Here is a 17,808-nt window from a genome sequence, read left to right on the forward strand (position 1 = left end):
CTGGATGAGCTTGTATTTTACTCTTGATGTAAGTATTCCAAGAAAAAATTTATTTTTTCTTTTAAAAGAATCTATATTCTTCCTGTGCGAGAATCTCCGGCTTCAAACTTCAGATTTTTTATCTCTGCTCGCTCTGTATCACATTCATATCCGGGTGAGTCTAGAACAGAAACAAGGGCTAGGCAGATAAAGGTTACAGGGTTACAGCCAGCATAAAGAATTCTTAGGCGCCAAACAAATAATCTCTTTCTTTCATTAGGCCATGTGTCATGGGTATGAGGGACCCCTTGCAGCATTGGATCGGGAATGTAGTCATTTCACTATTTTACATTGATCCACAACATATAGAGGAGAAGACTAGGCCTTTCTTTTCTTTTCTTTTAGACTGTTTCAATTTCAGCGGGGGCACAGGAAAATGCTTTCGGAGATCGAGATCCATTTTTGATTCTGTCGAAAGTTAGTGGCCCTACTTTTAATTTTGCTCTGGTTGCTGAATGCTCGGCTTTTTCTTCTTCTTTTTAATTTCTTAAATTTTTGTTCAAATGTTATTATAATTTTTTGTTGCTGTGTTGTAATTGTTGGGTTGTTGATGATTATTTGATCTTGCCTAGCTTGTATAAAAATGAGATGTCTAACATAATAGTTGAGTGTTAATAGTACTGCCATGGCCGCCAACCTTAGCTTGGCACAACCCCATGCATGCTCACATTGCATTCATTATATCCCTGCTTTGTAGCCAACCTCCAAATAATTGAGTTCTGCACTTAGTCCTATAATTGAGTGTAGTAGACTGCATAATCATGCTCTCTTCTTTTCTTTATAATACTGTTTGATTGATTTTGAAGGGAAGATGTGACATGGTTATTTCTCAAGCTATGTAACTATAGTTGTAATAATAACATTTGTTTGAGATGTGTCGAAATTCAAATGATCACGTTTTTTCATGGCTATGAGATTTAAGAAAGTTGGGTGTTAGGAAAAGTTAGCCAGGGAATACATATGGCCTAGCAGCCATAATAGCTGGAAAGTATAGATTTTATTTAGTTCCACTCATTAAAAATCCTCAGTTCTTGGTGAATTTCTGAACATGTATACTACTTGTATAGTTGAAATTTTGAATATAAGATGTGATGTTTATATAAATTAAAATTAATAACTTTTTAACTCACATAGAAGAGTCATAGTATCATACACTTAATTGTGAATTTTGTCAAAGAAAAAGTTATTTATCAAAAAATTCTAACCTTTATTATTGGATTTCAATTAGACTGAATTAAAATTAGTTAAATTTCTATTTTCTGATAATGTCATAGAATTCAGTAATTTAATAATAATAATAATAATCATATAATAATTGCTAATATGGTAATACTACAGTTATATTAAATCGTTAGTATTGGTAAAGGGTAAATTCAAGACCTTGCCTATTAATTAGTTGTATATAGTGTATGTAACTTGTATCCAAATAGAGCTATTAACTCCTGCTTATTAATTAGTTGTATATATGTATATAACTTGTAACCCCAACTTTATTCAACTACAGTGAAAATCCTATGAAATCGTTGTCATGGATCCTTCGTCACATACTATATAACTTTTATAAATAATGAACAAAAATTTCACTTATTATTATCTGATATAGATTTATCTAATATCTAACATTATTGTTATCCTTACCTTATCAAATAGAACACTTTTCACGTGGGTAAGTTACCAGAGAAGCATGTGCTAAAATTGTGATCTTAGAACATGGTAGTTAAAATAAAATAGGTGCATTGAGTGAATTTTATCACTAGAAAAGTACAAATTGAATAAAAAAAAATTATAGTAGATCATACTCAGTTTTCTTTCTTTATTCTCCTAGATAATAAGTAATTTCATATTTATTCGAATTTGTTGTATTCTTGTTTTCAAAAGAAAGACCATACAAAGATAATAAGTCAGAGAATTTTTTTTCGTAACTCTTGGTTGTCATATAAATTACATTCTTATGCACTAATAGCTCTTATAGGTTTCATAGAATTTGATTGACCAATAATTTTAATCATAAAAAATTGAGTTCATTTTGCCTATTCCATTCTCCCAGCATTTATTTAGTACCTAAAATGTTAAAATTTTAAGTTCAATCGTGGAGAATGATGGCAAAGAGTCGTATAAGGATGGTGATCAATCTGAGGATTTAAGTGTTGAGTATGAGTGTAGTTCCGATGAAAGTGATGATATGATGGATGTAACTGTAGATGAATCAGAGGCAGATATAATTAATGTCAATGGTTTTGAAAAGTTGATAACTGATTTGACCATCGAAGACATATGGGGACTAGTGTTTGATATAGAATCTCAAGTTTGTGAATTTTATGCCAAATATGCCAAGTGCTATGGATTTGTGTCCTAAAAAGACTTGAAGACGGTGTATGCTAATGGCAACATTAATACAAGATAGTTGGTTTGCAATAAAGCAGGAGAGAGACATTGGAAGCACCTTAAAAGGGATAATCGGCAAAGGGAGCATAGGGCAATTACTCGTGTCAACTGCAGGGCGAGGATTCGGTTCATTCGTCACTATGGAACAGGTAAGTGGAAAGTCAGTGTCTTTGAGAGTGAACACAATCATCCACTGTATCCACCTAAGTACAGACATCTTATTACCGCGAATCGTGTGCTTAATGAGGCCGATAAAACACAAGCAAACAGCTTGCAAGCATGTGGTGTTAAAACTTGCCACATAATGGGTTCCATGGTTTTCCAAAAATGTGGATACGATAAAGTGGGTTTTACTAGCAAAGACTTACATAACCACATTAGTAAAACTAGGCGTGGCAAAGTGAAAGACGGTGATGCATTTGCTGCGTTGGCCTATTTGTTGTCCAAGGCAGACAGTGACTCGTTATTTCTAGAAAAGTTCACCTTAAAGGATGGTAGGTTGGATAATTTGGTGTGGGCTGATGGAGCAAGTGTTGTTGATTACGAATGTTTTAGCGATGTACTCGCTTTTGACACCACTTACAAGAAAAATCTCTACAACAAACCCTTAGTCATATTTTCAGGGACCAAACACCATGGCCAAACAACTATCTTTGGATGCGCCCTGCTCTCAGATGAAAGGTTCAAAACTTTCAAGTGGGCACTAAAGGAATTTTTGGAAATCATGTTAAGAAAATTATCCGGAGGCGTTGTGACAGACAGAGACCGTGCTATGAGAGAGGCTATCTTAGAAGTATTTCCTGGTATACCACACCGCCTTTGTGCATGGCATCTCCATCGTAATGCAATACAGAATATAAAAAACAAGCATTTTTTGGACGATTTTAATGTATTATTGTATGGACAGTTTACCGTGCAAATATTTGAAGAGAGATGGAGCGAGATCATATCCAAATACGGACTTGCCGAGAATGAATGGGTCCAGGGCATTTATAATGACAAAATGAAGTGGGCTACCGCATATTTGAGGGAGCACTTCTTTGGCCGCATAAGAACTATATCACAGTGTGAGGAAATTCATTCATTATTGAAGAACTATGTTGACAGTAAAACCAGTCTCCTTGAATTCATGCATAAATTTAGTGAAGTACTAAGGCATTACCGAAACAACCATCTTACTGCTGACTTTGAAACCTTTTATAAGTTTCCTGTTTTGACTACGTGCTTGGAAAATGTTGAGAAACAAGCTGCTAAACTTTATACTAGAAATATTTTTAAACTTGTGAAAGATGAGATAGAAGCAGCAGGTGCCTTAAATGTGACTGAATGCCCAAACAGTGGATAAACATTGTTGAGTACAACACGAGTGAGTATTTTAATCAGCAATGGCAATTTAAAGTATCTTACAATAAAGACAAGGACATGTTTACGTGTGAGTGCAGGCTATTTGAGACTCGTGGATTACCATGCTCCCACATCTTTGGGGTCTTGAAGTCTCTTATCCTGAAAAGATGGACAAAAGATGCAAAGAGTGATTTTATATGCTCAATTGGCGAGCAAGACTCCGCTGATGATATAGTGCCCACACTAAGATGCGGTGCAATGGCATCAATTTGTTGGAAGCTTTGTGATATTTGTTCAAAAAATTCGACTATAGGGAAATCTCAGGTGAGTTACTTAAGCTAATTTCGAAGGTGCAAAATAAAAGTGATTCACAAGCGAGGCTTTCCCCCACGTCATCACTAATAGGTAATCCAGCTGTTGTGAAATCAAAAGTTGCTCCAAAAAAGGTTCCAAAAGGCCAAAAGAGGCGAAGATGTTCACATTGTAAGTCAAGTAGGCATTTCGTTAGGACATGTCCATTACTCGTCAAGGAGGACTCCCTCGTCGAATACTCAAATGCTGAAGATGAACCAATGGTATTAATATAATGCCTTTCTTAATTAGTTACTTTATGCTTATCTTTCACATTGAAGATCCTAATGATGTCAAACCAGAGGTACTTTTGTCCCCTTCTTCGCTGAGATCCTCATTTTTAATAATGTTTAGTTTAATTTAACTTTGGTTAAAGTTTTCAGCAAGATTGAAAACAATATACATGCATTTTTTTTGTTAAAGTCTTCACTTGATAAACGAGAATGTATACTTCAACCTGTACTGGAGCTAATTTAGCAAAATGTTATTGATTTCTGTATTACAAGTGCTTTTAATTAGTTATCTTTTTAACATTTGTCAAAGGTTATTATTGGTTTTCAAACCTTTTTCAGACACTTGTCATCTTGTATCAGATATTTTATTTGTGGGGGAAATAGATAGTAGCTTGTAACAAGGATATAATGTCTTTTGACAATATATTATTGGTGAAAAGAAATCTAATGGAAGACCTTTCAAAATGTTTTAGCCTTTTAGTTGCTGCAGACAGATTTTGATCAATCTTTTTATGTTTAGTTGCTATATTTTGAGCAATTCTTTAAATTTTTTTTAACAAGTTGAAGAATGTGATGCCAATAAACATACTTCCTCTCAGAACACAAAATCAGTAGAAAATACACCCGTGCACAATAACAATAATTTTAAAGTAAGTACTTGTCTATGTTATACCATCTATCAAATTTATTGTCATTTCAATTCAAATATGCAACATATTGTTCTCGTAGTGCTTATATTATTTCTTATTATTCTGTTAAAAAAAATTCAAGGATGGTGGAAGCAAGAAGTCTGTATCTAAATTGACAGAGACACCGAAGATTAGAGCAAATGGCAAAAAAAAATCGACAAAAGGTAACATTTTGTATATCTAATAATTTATATTAGATAATTCAAGAAGGAAAATTAAGGTCTTAATTTGAATTTAAATTATTTTAATCCAATACCATAAGTGCAATTGAGAGATTAAGGGTGAGTGAGGTCAACACTTTGAAAAAAGTCTTACTCGCTTCTAGCTTGTCTGACTAGTTTCTTTATTTATTTTTTTTAAATTTTGTATCGTAATTATTTAAAAATTATGATTTATGTTTAGACCGAAGAAATCACTGTAAGTCAAGAGAAATTAAAAGATAAGACCAACACATCAGGAATAGAAGTGGCAGAAGTTCCAGATGCAACCACAACCAACAAAACCAGGATTGCCACAATATCCTATGCATCATTATCCAATGGTCCATCCTTATCAACCTTATGGTGGAGTCCTCCCTATTCCTTTTCATCCTGTTCCAAATGGCATGACGTACTTCAACCAATATCCTTCTACGGCCGGAATTACATCATATCCTCAGTTTTCCCATGTCTCGTCGTATTCTAGTGGACCCAGTGATAGCAATACATGGGCTGGACTTTTGAATGATGTCATCAATAACAAAAAGCCATAGAGTTATAATATATATATATACCAACGCAAGTTGGCACAGATGGATGAGGGTCTGTGTTCCTTAACCATCTCTTCCGGGTTCGATACTCACTATATTATATTTTTAATTTATGCATGTTAAAATTGCTGATTATATCTCCCTTTCAAGTGCTTGTGCTATCAATTTATAAAAATTAGGGGTGGTTCATAAGGCCATATCATTACAAATGTTGACGACATTGTTTTTAGTGTTATTGATGCTGATTTTGAATAAAATCTTGTTCTGTTAATGTATCTATTTTTTTTATTTTACTACCTAGTCGGTCTCTATTTTTTAATAGTATGTTGTGGCTGTTCTTGAATTGATCATGTCAATGAACAGTGGGTGATCATTCTTCAATGAGTTTTTCAATATGGAGCACTTGGGAATGTTGTTTGGCAAGGACATCTGATTCACCTGAAAATAGTTTCTTAATTCAACTTCATAAGGCTGTTGTGGTGCTAAATTTGGAAGAGTATATTTGTATGTTAATAAAAAAAACCAAAAATAAGGCTTATAATATACTTGTCCAAATTGGCCATGAACTTAGAGATGAGGAGAGAGGCGGGAACAGAGAAAAATTGCGTGTTTATACTTGTCCAAATTGGCCATGTACTGAAGATGGTCTAACTTAAGTGTTAAGAGCATTTTTTAATACCTGGTATATATTGATGTCATTGTAGAATTCATAGTTTAAGTAAGTAAATTTCTCTGCTTCTCTTCCTGTGGCATTGTCTCACCGTACTTTGCTTATTGGTGTTAAGTGTTCTTTATAAAATTTGAGAGCTTTGTAGAATTCCATTGTTTAAAAATGAGTTTGGACTTTAGAATTAATTTTTCATCAGTAGTTTTTTAGACGTAACCGATCAAAAATGGTGGAATGCATTGGGTTCTTGTGCAATTTGGAGATATTGATTCATTAACTATGTTTCTTTCAATACTTCTTTATTCGAACCACTAAGCTTAGATGCAACTTCATCAAAACTATTTTTAATCTCTCATTCTCAACTTCGAAATCATGCAGTCTTATGATGAGCTATCATGAAGGCAGGCATGCTCAAATATAACATAACTTTCAAATTACAACTAATGAGTACCCAAATCTATGCTAATACTTTTGACTAAAGATTTTACCATCCATAATGACTTGCAAATAATAAAGTTGGATTTTGAATTAAATTACTCCAAATATGTTTATATTTATTAACAAAGGAAGCCTACTACTACTACTACTATACTATAGTAAAGAATTAAGTTTTTTGATTTGTTATTGATCATAAAAGAAGAAATCAAAATCATAGCTTTCTCTCTACAATGAGTTACACTATACATCAACTGGCCTCTCTCTATTATATACTCTTCACAAAAATCTATGGTCCTATCATACAGTATTAAAATTCACAATATAGGTACGAATAAAAAGAGAGCAAGAAAGCACATGCAGGAACAGAGAATGAGACTTAAATAATTAAGTCTAAGTCGGTTAACATCAAACGAAAAATTTTCAAGCTTAGGGACCCTAGTTTGTTCAAAGGAATTAGATTAGCATATTAAGTATTTTTTGGTCTGCTGTATATAACTAGAAATTATTTTATTATTTTAAAAGCAAATTAAAGTTCCTCCACTCATTTGACAAAAAATAACTAGATAGTGACATAAAGTCTTACTTGAGTTCTTATATTCTGTGCAATCTGTACAGGGAGTATAATCATTTCTAAGATAACTTATAAACAACTAGGAACTTGGCTTTTTTTAAATAAACAACTTTAAGAGTTGTATACAAGAAAATTGCCAACCAAATCCAGGAAGCAAACAGTGGATACCAGAAAAGTTATATACAATAAGTAAAAGAGAACAGAACTTGTTCATTATAGAGCTCAAAACCGGTAATGCTAAATTGGTACTAAGAAGTGGCACTAGGTTTTCGCGGTGTCGTCGGCTCAGGATCAGGAAGGAATTCTGTGAGAGCAGAGAGATCATATGCCTTCAATTTTTCTTCTTCCACCTTTGTTGTTTACTATTTTTTTGAAAGGCGAGGAAAACATCACTAAAAAACCAAAAAAGATTATATCTAGATGTCTCCCCTATAAAGGATTGTTTAAATTATTACTAATTCATTTGGATTACAGCAAACTGCATTTCTTATGTGAATGCATCATCCATTTAATTAATCCTAGATCACTATTTACTTATAGGAAAAATATAAATTTTTTTAGAGTATATACCCAAATTGGTCCCTAAGGAATTTCAAAGTGGACGTTTTAGTCCTCAACTAAAATTAATCACTTCGTTGATCCTTAACGATTTTTGGCGTAAGACAAATTGATCCTTTTTTTCTCATCTCCGTTAACCACTAACGGAAGGAGCTGATGTGTCGTGTGACTGTGATGAGTCAGCCGTGAAGTTCCACGTGTGTCGTTCGGATGAATTGGTCCCTAACCAGATTAGTACAAAACGCTGCATTTTAGAATAGGGCACGACGTCGTTTTGTGAGAGGAAGAGTATCAAAACTGAAGCATCACTTTGCCTTCCCTCCACCAAAAGAAAATTACTCTGAACTCCCTCTCTTCTGCTAGGTTTTACTAAGGAAGGCACCGCGACGTCAACCTCTAGTCCTCCGACCACCTCCGTTGCTGTTTTCGACGCTAGGGTTTGAACGGGTCAGCATTATTGCAGAAGAATTTCCCTGTGAGTGTTTCGCTCACCACGGCCACTGGTCGAGGTTAGTATAGTGATGAGTTTATTGATTAAGTTGTTGATGGTATAGTTGATCATTGTTGACATTGTTTAACGGTGTGATCATGCAGTAGTTGTTTCTGTTAGAGTACCATTAGTTGCTGGAAATAAAAGTTGTTTTTGATTCTTTGATACTGTTTCACATGGGTTACTGATAAGTGTTGTGGTGCATACATATACGAGTTTAACATGAAAAAGACACAATATGAAGTGATGAACACATTGTATTGATGTATTAAGCTGATTATGAAATTTATCCAAATAAGAGAAGTTAGAGTAACATTTAGTATTGATGAAATTTTATCCAAATTTTATCTGATTAAGGGTAACGTTTATTATTCTGATATTGATAGTGCTATTCCAAATTTGTAAATTACAGATGACTGAGTGGGTTACCCCTGTGTTTCAACATGGGGGGAGCTTTGTCAAAGATAACAAGGGTGAACTTCTGTATCTTAATGGCAATGTAACAAGATATCCTCCAATGGATCTGGACTTAGTGAATTACTTTGACTTGAAGAAGTTGTTTGAAGAACTCGGCTACCATGAATTCAAGAAGATGTGTTGGTATGATCCAAGAGCTCATAGCATGGAAGCAGGCTTACACCCTATTTATGGAGATAAAGAAATTAGAGAGATGTGTGATGCAAAGAGGGAAGATAAAGAAACTGATGAGTTGTACTTGTTTTTTGACCACCCAATTATGGAAGATGTTGAATGGTCGGAAGAAGACGAGATGGATCTCAGTCAGGGAGATGATGGTAATAATAGCATGAATGAAGAACACACTGATGACGATAGAGAAGCTGAGGTCTTTTCTGATGATCCAATCTCTGATGGTGATAGCTATGATAGCTTTGAAAGTGCTGAAGATGAGGCCTATAAACCCCCACCTCTAGGCTTTGAGAGTGATACCGATGATGATGAAGATGAATTACTCATTAACTTAACCAAGAAAAAAGGTGACAAAGGAGAAGAAGGCTGGCAAGAAAAAAATTGCAAAAAATGTAAAGAAGAATGCTGGTCCTAAAGTCACTGTTGAGCCTACCCACACATCCAGGCCCAATAACACAGCTGGGCCCAAGTACACTGCCAGGCCTACTTCTACTGCTAGACATGGTATAGGGGAGGTTGATAGTGAGATATTTAGTGATGAGTCTGATGGTCTAGGTTTTGAGTCAGAGGGATTTGATACACCTCAATCATCTGATAATGAGGGAGATGGTTTTGACTGGCCTCAATTCAATGAGGAGGCAGCCTTTGGTGAAGTTCAACTCCAGCTGAACATGGAGTTTACCACAATTGAACAATTCAAGAAAGCTTTAAAGGATTACACTATTGCTGAAGGAAGGAGGATTTTTTATGTTAAAAATGACAAGAAGAGAGTTAGGTGCAAGTGTGCAAATGGAGAGGAGAAGGCTATGAGTGCAAAGGCAAAGTTCAAGGCCAAGTGTAAGGAAAAGAGGGGGGCACTGTAACTGATAACTCTGGAGTAGATGAAGTGCAAGCTACTGTTGATGTTAGTGAGGGATCAAGATCAAAACACACTAAAGATGTGAGTCAGCAAGCAGGGGCTACAGAAGGTGCACCAAAAATCAATGGGGCTGAAGGGAAGAATAAGAGTGATAGCAACGAAACTGAATGTCCATGGCTGATTTATTGTGCCTGGAACAGTGTTAGGGGGTGCTACCAAGTTAAGACCTACAACCCCAAACACACTTGTGCAAGGGAATTCGGTTCTAACATGGCTGACCAGAACTGGGTTGCTGATAAACTAGAGAAAAGGCTATTGACCCAGCCTCACTTGACTCACGGAGAAGCCTTTGATCATATAAAGATAGACTTTAATGTCGTGTGCAGTGACAAGATGATTTATAGAGCATTAAGGGTTGCAAGAGAAAGGTATGTTGGGAATGAGAGAGCACAATATGGAAAATTGAGAGATTACCTCACAGAGATACATGAAAGTAACCCTGGTAGCACTGCATTATTGGAATTAATTCCAACAATTCCTGATTCACCACCATTGTTCAGTAGGTTGTATGTTTGCCTGGAGGCTTGTAAAAGGGGTTTTAAGGCTGGCTGCAGACCGCTTATTGGTTTGGATGGATGCCATTTGAAAGGATATTATGGGGGGCAACTGTTGTCAGCTGTCGGTCAGGATGCAAACAATCACTTCTATGTGATTGCTTTTGCGGTGGTTGATAGTGAAACGAAGCAAAATTGGAAATGGTTTCTACAACTTCTGCAAGAGGACTTGGGTCAATGCACAGTGGAAGGCTGAAATTTTATCTCTGACCAACAGAAGGTAAGTCAAACTTAATTTCATTCATAATAATGTACTCAAAATTATCTACTAATCCTTAGATATACTTTGTTCGTGAATTGCTTTGTATAATGTTGGAATGCTTAGAATAAGTATCATATTCTGAACTTAGAATAAGTATCATACTCTTGAACTTACCAACTTTGTGATACGTGACTGACTGAAGAAGTTATTAAGGTTTAGGGTGTCTGATAAATTGTTTAAAGAAGAATATATTTGTCTGATAAATGACTTAGTCGGGGATCTATGTGTCTGGTAAATGTATTTGTTGGGGATCTACGTGTCTGATTATTTGAAAGTTTGCATGCTATTAGATTCTGTATGTCTTTCATACACTACATGCACCTATCCTGCAGGGTTTGCTGCCTGCTTTGCAGGAGGTGATGCCAAATGCACACCACAGAAATTGTGTAAGACACATTTGGAAAAATTTTATAGGAAGGTTTAAGGACAAACAGTTGAAGAATATGGTTTGGGCATGTGCAAGGAGTACCACAGATGCTGAATTCCAGCATCACATGCAGCAGTTGAAGAGAATGAATGAGCGTGCATGGGCTTATCTTGCAAAATTTCAACCATCTTGCTGGACCAAAGCTCATTTCAGCCATTGGCCCAAGCTTGATAATGTGACAAACAACATGACTGAAGTTTGGAATGCCAAAATAAACCATTACAGGGGAAAGCCCATTCTTACCATGTTGGAAGAGATCCGTTGCTACTTGATGAGAAGAATGGCTAAGCATAAGAAGGTTCTAAGCACTTACACTTGCGTTGACAACTATACAAAAGAGGTGTGATAGGCCAGAACCTTATGTGCACCCTTGGCTCAAAATGGATGCATTTCGAGCCACGTATGAACATGTAATCAGACCAGTCAACTCAGAGGAGTATTGGAAAAAGACTGGTCTCTTGGCTCCAGAGCCACCCACCATTAAGAGACCTCCTGGGCGCCCAACGAAGAAAAAGAGAAAACCTGATCCTGTTGAGGATTCACCAGATGCAACAAAGGGAAGAAGGACATTCATGGTCACTTGCCAAAAATGTGGTCAGACTGGTCACAATGCAAAGACATGCAAAGGACCACCAAGGCCTAAACCACCCCCAAAGGTTAAGAAAAATGGACAGCCAACAGCAACAAAAAATACTTCATTTGCTCCACCATCACAAGATGAAGTCCAAGTCTCCCAAACAGCACCCCAACCACTGCCACAGGTATAATCTCAGTTGAATTTGTTGTGATCATATTGTTGTCATGCTGCCTGCATTCATGTGATCTTCAATGTGATAGTGACTGATTGGCTTAATACTTAAGGATCTATTTGCCTAATAAATTATCTATTTGGGGATCTATATGTCAGAAAAATTATTTACTTGGGGATCAAAATGTCTAACGATTTGTTTATTTTGTATTCTATTAGGAGTAGATAACCAACAATTCAAGCCATGTTGCACCTCCATCAACATTTAGGCCTCCAAGACCTAAACAACCAATTAGGAGGCCACATTCTACTCCAGCACCTACCCCACCTTCTGCTCCAGCACCTTCTCCAAGACTAACCATCTCTGCAGCACCACAGAGGCCTACCCAGTCAGCATCACCTGAAACACTTGCTGCTACAAGTTCTGGCACAGCTTCAAGAATCTTCAAGTTCATGCCAACACCTGGACTAAGGCTTCCAAAATAGATTTGGGCCTACTGTGTCAACATACTTTTATGAGTTTAATACAACTTTGTCATATTTTGTTATGTTATTAGTACATCTTATTGAGACAATGTGGTCTGTCTATGTTTGGTTATTATGTTGATAGTGCATGGCACTGCACCTTTTTTTTGTGGAAGATCTTAGTATTTCTTGCAAAACTTAAAGACTAGCTACCTTTTTGTGTTAAACTTTGGTTATATGGAATGCAAGTATGGTACTTGGATTTAAGTATGTCTGATTTGATTCTATTTCTAATGTAACTTTTCTTTATCCAGAAAATACTCATCATTCATTTACTCATCGTTCATTGCTTGTCCTAGCACTTACAAATTAGAGTTGCATAAACAAAAGCTAACACTGTAATTACTTGTTACACTATATAACATAAGATAAAATCTTCCTTAAACTAACTAAATCCTATCTACAAGAAGACAGACCATAAATCCTAGTATGAAAAAGAACACAGGACAGCAGCACCCAAACCATCGTCTATTCTCAACGGCATTCTTATTCTTCTTCTCAAATGCATCAAGCAATTCTTTCAGCTTTTTCACCTTCTCCGCCAGAGCATCATCATCCTCTCCACCATGACCATCACATTGAAATACCCTATCAAACCACACAAAGAAATCACAGTGGGGAGTTTTTTCCTGCCCATAAAAATAGAAGGGTTTATAGTACAACATCATCAGAAATCATGTTTTACATACAAAAAAAGTTTAAAATCATCAATACATTACCTTGTAAAAAAGACAGCCAAAGAAAGGTCTTTTCGGATTTTTCTCCGTTCCAGACTCTACAATTATGGCATAGGCTCCACAATGACATCTTGGAGTTTCTCCTTTGGCGACTCTGAACCTACCGCCGTGGGCAGAAGCACTGTAACACTTCCGTCACCACTACCTTTAACTCGCCGTCGATATGAACTTCCACAACTATCTCTGGCAGCCATTGTTAACACTATACCCTTTGTTAATTAGGGTTTCGGCAAAAGGAAGAAGAAGATTTTGATTTCACACGTCGTTTCATGGCTATCTGTAATTTTTCATTGTCGTTTTTGTACAATCCACCCTAGGGACCACGTTGTCTGCTTTCCCACGTGTCTCTTATCATCTGTGTCACCAACTCATTGTGACACATTGGATTTCGCCGTTAGACTTTAACAGACCAATTTAACGGAAGGATCAATTGGTCTGACGCCAAAAAACGTTGAGGACCAACGAAGTGATTAATTTTAGTTGAGGACTAAAACGTCCACTTTGAAATTCCTTAGGGACCAATTTGGGTAAATACTCATTTTTTTTAAAAGCAAAAATAAAATTTTTCTTGGAATACTCACATCAAGAGTTAAATACAAGCTCACTCATATATGAGTACAAGAGTAGACATGTATATTAAGTGACAGAATGCCTGATTCCTAAAACAATAACAAATGCAATACACAATAAAGAACCCTAAAAATATTCAAAGTATCTATGAACATAATAACAGTGCAAAGTACATTTAACTAGCCCTTAAACCTGTTACAAGCACAATGAAGTATTTCCATAATCCATCTTAATAACAATGCCATTTGAAATAAGATCATTACTTTAGTAATAGGCTTTTGAGCATTCAAGCAAGTCACAACATCTTTCACCTCTACAGTAACACCAAGGATTGGATGCAGTTAAAATATATGGACAGTTTTGGTATGTAATAATTCAATATTTGAAAGAAACAGAAAAATTGATTCGAAACTTACTAGAGTAAAATTGAACCTTTTTATCTAACTTGCGATTGGACTTCGATTCCTCCCTGCAAAAGCGAGAGAAGAACATAAATAACTGCAAACTCCAACTCAAGTCGCAAAGTAGATTTTAAACTTTGGAAACTAGGAAAACAGGGAAGAAGGGAAAAATATTAACTTTTTCCCTGGCCACGGACAGAAAAGCCAGCGAGGATTGGAACGACGTGCCGAGCTACCTGGATTCCAGACAGAGGAAAGAGGAAGAAGCGAAAGCGCTGAGTCTGGGGACGTCGGCGGCAAAGAACCTAGGGCTAGGGTTTTGCTGTTTTGATTTGGGATTTTCACTACTTTGCTTCAGAGGGGGACACGAATGATTAGGGAAATTGGAAAGGATGAAAAACGATTGATTTTTTATTTTTTTGATATGTTTTGCTTTGCTTCAGAGGAGGACACAAATGATTGGGGGAATTGGAGAAGATGAAGAACGATTAATTTTTTTTATATGTTTTTGCTTTGTTGTTTAAATTAATTGAAACTATAAAATTATGATTAATTGAATTCTAGAATTTGATTAATTTAAAAGGGTATTTTTGTCTAATCAAATAAAGTAAAGATGTTTAACACCTTTTATAAAATTGAATAAAAAATATTTTTTTATTTTTATTTAATTAAAGAGATATATTAGTAAAAGTGGTGATATAATATATATTTAAAAAAAATTAAATACTGATGTGGAAAATAAATTCCACATGGCTTGTTACTACTTATCCATATTTTAAACGTATCGGTACGTATGAATTTATCATCGTATCGTAACAAATACCTATTTTTAATTAAATTGTATACGTATTTATAATTTAGATATTATTTTTAAATGAAACCTAGAATAAATAATAAATAAAATTTTTTAAAACTAGAAAATTACTTTCCGACTGAGTGGTGTAACTCGGAAACAAGGAAAACCTTCAACAATCTTTCCGAAATCAGGGTGAGGTACATGTAAATTTAGTGTCTGAACTTATGTATTTTAGATTAGAAAATATAATAATTTTGTAATTTTGTAATTTTGTGACTTTATTAGCCTTAACAACATACAAATTAACTAACAACGTAATATATTTATTAATTAGTAACGTAAATATTCTTATTTAATCATAATCTCGCCCAGTATTATTCTTGTCCGGAACACGTCCACGTTGAACCAAATTGCTGCAGAACAAAAGGACTATTCTAATTTTTACAAGTGAATGAATTATCTGGGTTAATATCCACGCACTGTTAATATTTTGGAAAAAGAATGCACTAATAAAGATTGTATTTGAAATTTGTGGCCTTTTGCTGCACATGTGCTATAAAATAAGCCCCGAGTCTTATCACGGACAAAAGTCGTTGAGGCATGAACTGGTAGTCTGATTGTAGATATGATAATAAATAAATAAATAAGAGAGGAAAGAAATTTTGCTAAGGGAAAAGACTAAGTGGAAGGAAGAATAAATAACTCAACATTATTTATTAGCACCTACTCAATGTTAAAACAATTTTTTTTTTACAAAAAAATCTTGTGTTAAAACTTAAAAGTATGTTTTATTTGTTCAGTGATATTTAAAAAAAAATTAAAATCAAATTTTATAATTCATCATCTAATAATAAGAAAAGATACATCTTTACATAAAAATAGTTGTAAAATCTTTATAATAATATCACTTTACTTATTTTAAAAATTAAATTCACCAATGATCACTGCCGACTGCCCAACTCTCATAATGCGTGGGGTGGTACGAAAGTCATATATCATTTGTTGTTTATGACTTTATTTAGAGGAAATTAAAGATCTTCGATAATAATTGGAAAATAAAAAGGTTAACTATGACATGGAGATTTGACGCTCCATAATACGAGAGTTTATTCCACATGAATAATGTTGAACTGGTTGCCACTATCTCACATGCAGTTCCTTGAAATAAGATGAAAGAAACAAGAATATTAAAATTCAGGGTTTAATTTCTTATTATTGCTTGTTCTTAATTTACGGGATAACCATGACTCAGAAGGTGACTTGGGCAATGGCGGAAGCAACACAGCTCTGCGGCACAGACCAAAAGGCCATCCCTCACAGTGACAAAACTCCTGAATCACCGAACGCCTCCAGAATTTTGACACGTCAACAACGTCCTTCAAGCTTGAACAACGAGAAAGGCTTGTCTTCACTGAATAGAATGCTTCTCCACCACTCATCACAGAACTCCCACCACAGCACGAGAAACAGCTCTTAACAGAAAAGAATTCTTCACTTTGTTTGTACTGTTCTTGATTATCATCCCCCTCCACCACCATCACCACCCTTTCTTGTGATGGTGCTGCCATTTCCTGAGTCATATACTTCAGTTCATTTGTTACAGGAGTGTACACCCAAGAAAAGCTGTGTCTCAACACGTTCGGCTTCTGCTTCTGTTTTTCCATGACTCCGCTTATAATTGCTGACATAACCACCTGAAGAAGCAGAATATATGTTAATAAAGAGTTAAAAGAACAAGAACAACCATAATGGATGATTATATATGAGTTTAAAGATAAAGATTTAACGTACTTCGAGTTCCTCTTCGATGTCGCTCATTGGATACTCTTCTTCAAGGCTTGCATTTGAAAGCCTTCCACCAAAAGTCTGGCAAAGAGAAAACAATTCCTTCAGAGTTTCTACCATACATTTGCATCTCTTGGATTGGTGTTGGTGATTTGGTTGTTGCTCTTCATTGTAGAAGACACCCATGTTTGAAATTCATTCATCAATTCAGAGAGGAGAGAGAGTGATTTATATTTGTGGTGCTATACTGCTATATCGGTTTTGTGGATTCACATTAGTTAGTGCTTGTGATAGAATTTGACATGATTTATTATTGATAGTGGCTTTGCAGCGTACAGAAAGCACTTAAAAGAAAAAGGCTTTCCGTTCTTTAAGGTAAAGACAAAGTTAAAAATGTGCTCAAGACATTTTAACTAATGACTCAATTTAGGATTCAAATGTTTGTTTGACTTCAATAAGTACTATGGTTTGAGGAAATTTTGTGTGTACTTGGGATTAAACATGAGGTTACTAATAAGACCGTGACATGGGACACCTTTGTTTTTCGGCGTATTATGTTACCTGTTGTGAGCATAATAAATGCCTAAATGGCTTCAACGGGTAACCTTCAACTACTTTGTTTAATTGTATGTGATGTAAGTGGTGGTGCCTAGTCAGAGTAAACACTTTAAGTTAAAGTCATGGGGTTAATACGACGTGCCACCGAATAAACGCTGCTATCGAAGAGATTTGCTTAGATTGGTTACCCTTCAATTAAAGTTATACATATTGAATAAACAAGACACTGAAGACAGGTAGCATTAGGAAATGTTAGCTTAAATAATCTCTTATCCTGATGCTGATTAAACATAGCAGTCAGGATTTTAGGTGAAAGAACGAACCTTCTGTCAACAATTTAATTCATTGCAATTGAATGCACAAAC

General features: G+C 35.3%; 2 protein-coding genes and 1 long non-coding RNA gene across 3 annotated transcripts; 1 reads left to right on the top strand and 2 right to left on the bottom strand.

Annotated features, from left to right (window-relative positions):
- The first annotated feature begins 262 nt into the window (after positions 1-262).
- On the top strand, positions 263-3,769 carry LOC110274773 (protein FAR1-RELATED SEQUENCE 5-like). The gene is made up of 4 exons (XM_021130051.1): positions 263-308; positions 401-456; positions 2,135-2,344; positions 2,444-3,769. The coding sequence occupies exons 1-4, from the start codon at positions 263-265 to the stop codon at positions 3,767-3,769; spliced, it is 1,638 nt and encodes a 545-aa protein (XP_020985710.1).
- A 10,220-nt stretch (positions 3,770-13,989) lies between these two features.
- LOC107460416 (uncharacterized) lies at positions 13,990-14,624 on the bottom strand. The gene is made up of 3 exons (XR_001586476.3): positions 14,483-14,624; positions 14,320-14,372; positions 13,990-14,216 (listed from the first exon to the last, which is right to left on the bottom strand). It is a non-coding gene; the product is annotated as an uncharacterized LOC107460416 (long non-coding RNA).
- Positions 14,625-16,171: 1,547 nt separating this feature from the next.
- Positions 16,172-17,268, bottom strand: LOC107460367 (uncharacterized). Its single transcript, XM_016078723.3, has 2 exons — positions 16,892-17,268; positions 16,172-16,794 (listed from the first exon to the last, which is right to left on the bottom strand). Exons 1-2 carry the CDS (start codon positions 17,069-17,071, stop codon positions 16,288-16,290), a joined length of 687 nt encoding a protein of 228 aa, XP_015934209.1. The 5' UTR covers positions 17,072-17,268; the 3' UTR covers positions 16,172-16,287.
- Positions 17,269-17,808: the final 540 nt, after the last annotated feature.

Source organism: Arachis duranensis, chromosome 8, assembly GCF_000817695.3.
Source record: "Arachis duranensis cultivar V14167 chromosome 8, aradu.V14167.gnm2.J7QH, whole genome shotgun sequence".
NCBI classification, from domain to species: Eukaryota; Viridiplantae; Streptophyta; class Magnoliopsida; order Fabales; family Fabaceae; genus Arachis; species Arachis duranensis.

What these genes read in the sequence shown, in the direction of transcription:
- LOC107460367 (XM_016078723.3), bottom strand. Translation starts at nt 17,071, where the DNA reads ATGGGTGTCTTCTACAATGAAGAGCAACAACCAAATCACCAACACCAA. An exon ending in ACATCGAAGAGGAACTCGAA is followed by an intron (nt 16,795 to 16,891) that starts GTACGTTAAATC and finishes CTGCTTCTTCAG; the next exon opens with GTGGTTATGTCAGCAATTAT.
- LOC110274773 (XM_021130051.1), top strand. Translation starts at nt 263, where the DNA reads ATGTGTCATGGGTATGAGGGACCCCTTGCAGCATTGGATCGGGAAT. An exon ending in CATTTTTGATTCTGTCGAAA is followed by an intron (nt 457 to 2,134) that starts GTTAGTGGCCCT and finishes TCAATCGTGGAG; the next exon opens with AATGATGGCAAAGAGTCGTA. An exon ending in TGTTTGATATAGAATCTCAA is followed by an intron (nt 2,345 to 2,443) that starts GTTTGTGAATTT and finishes AATACAAGATAG; the next exon opens with TTGGTTTGCAATAAAGCAGG.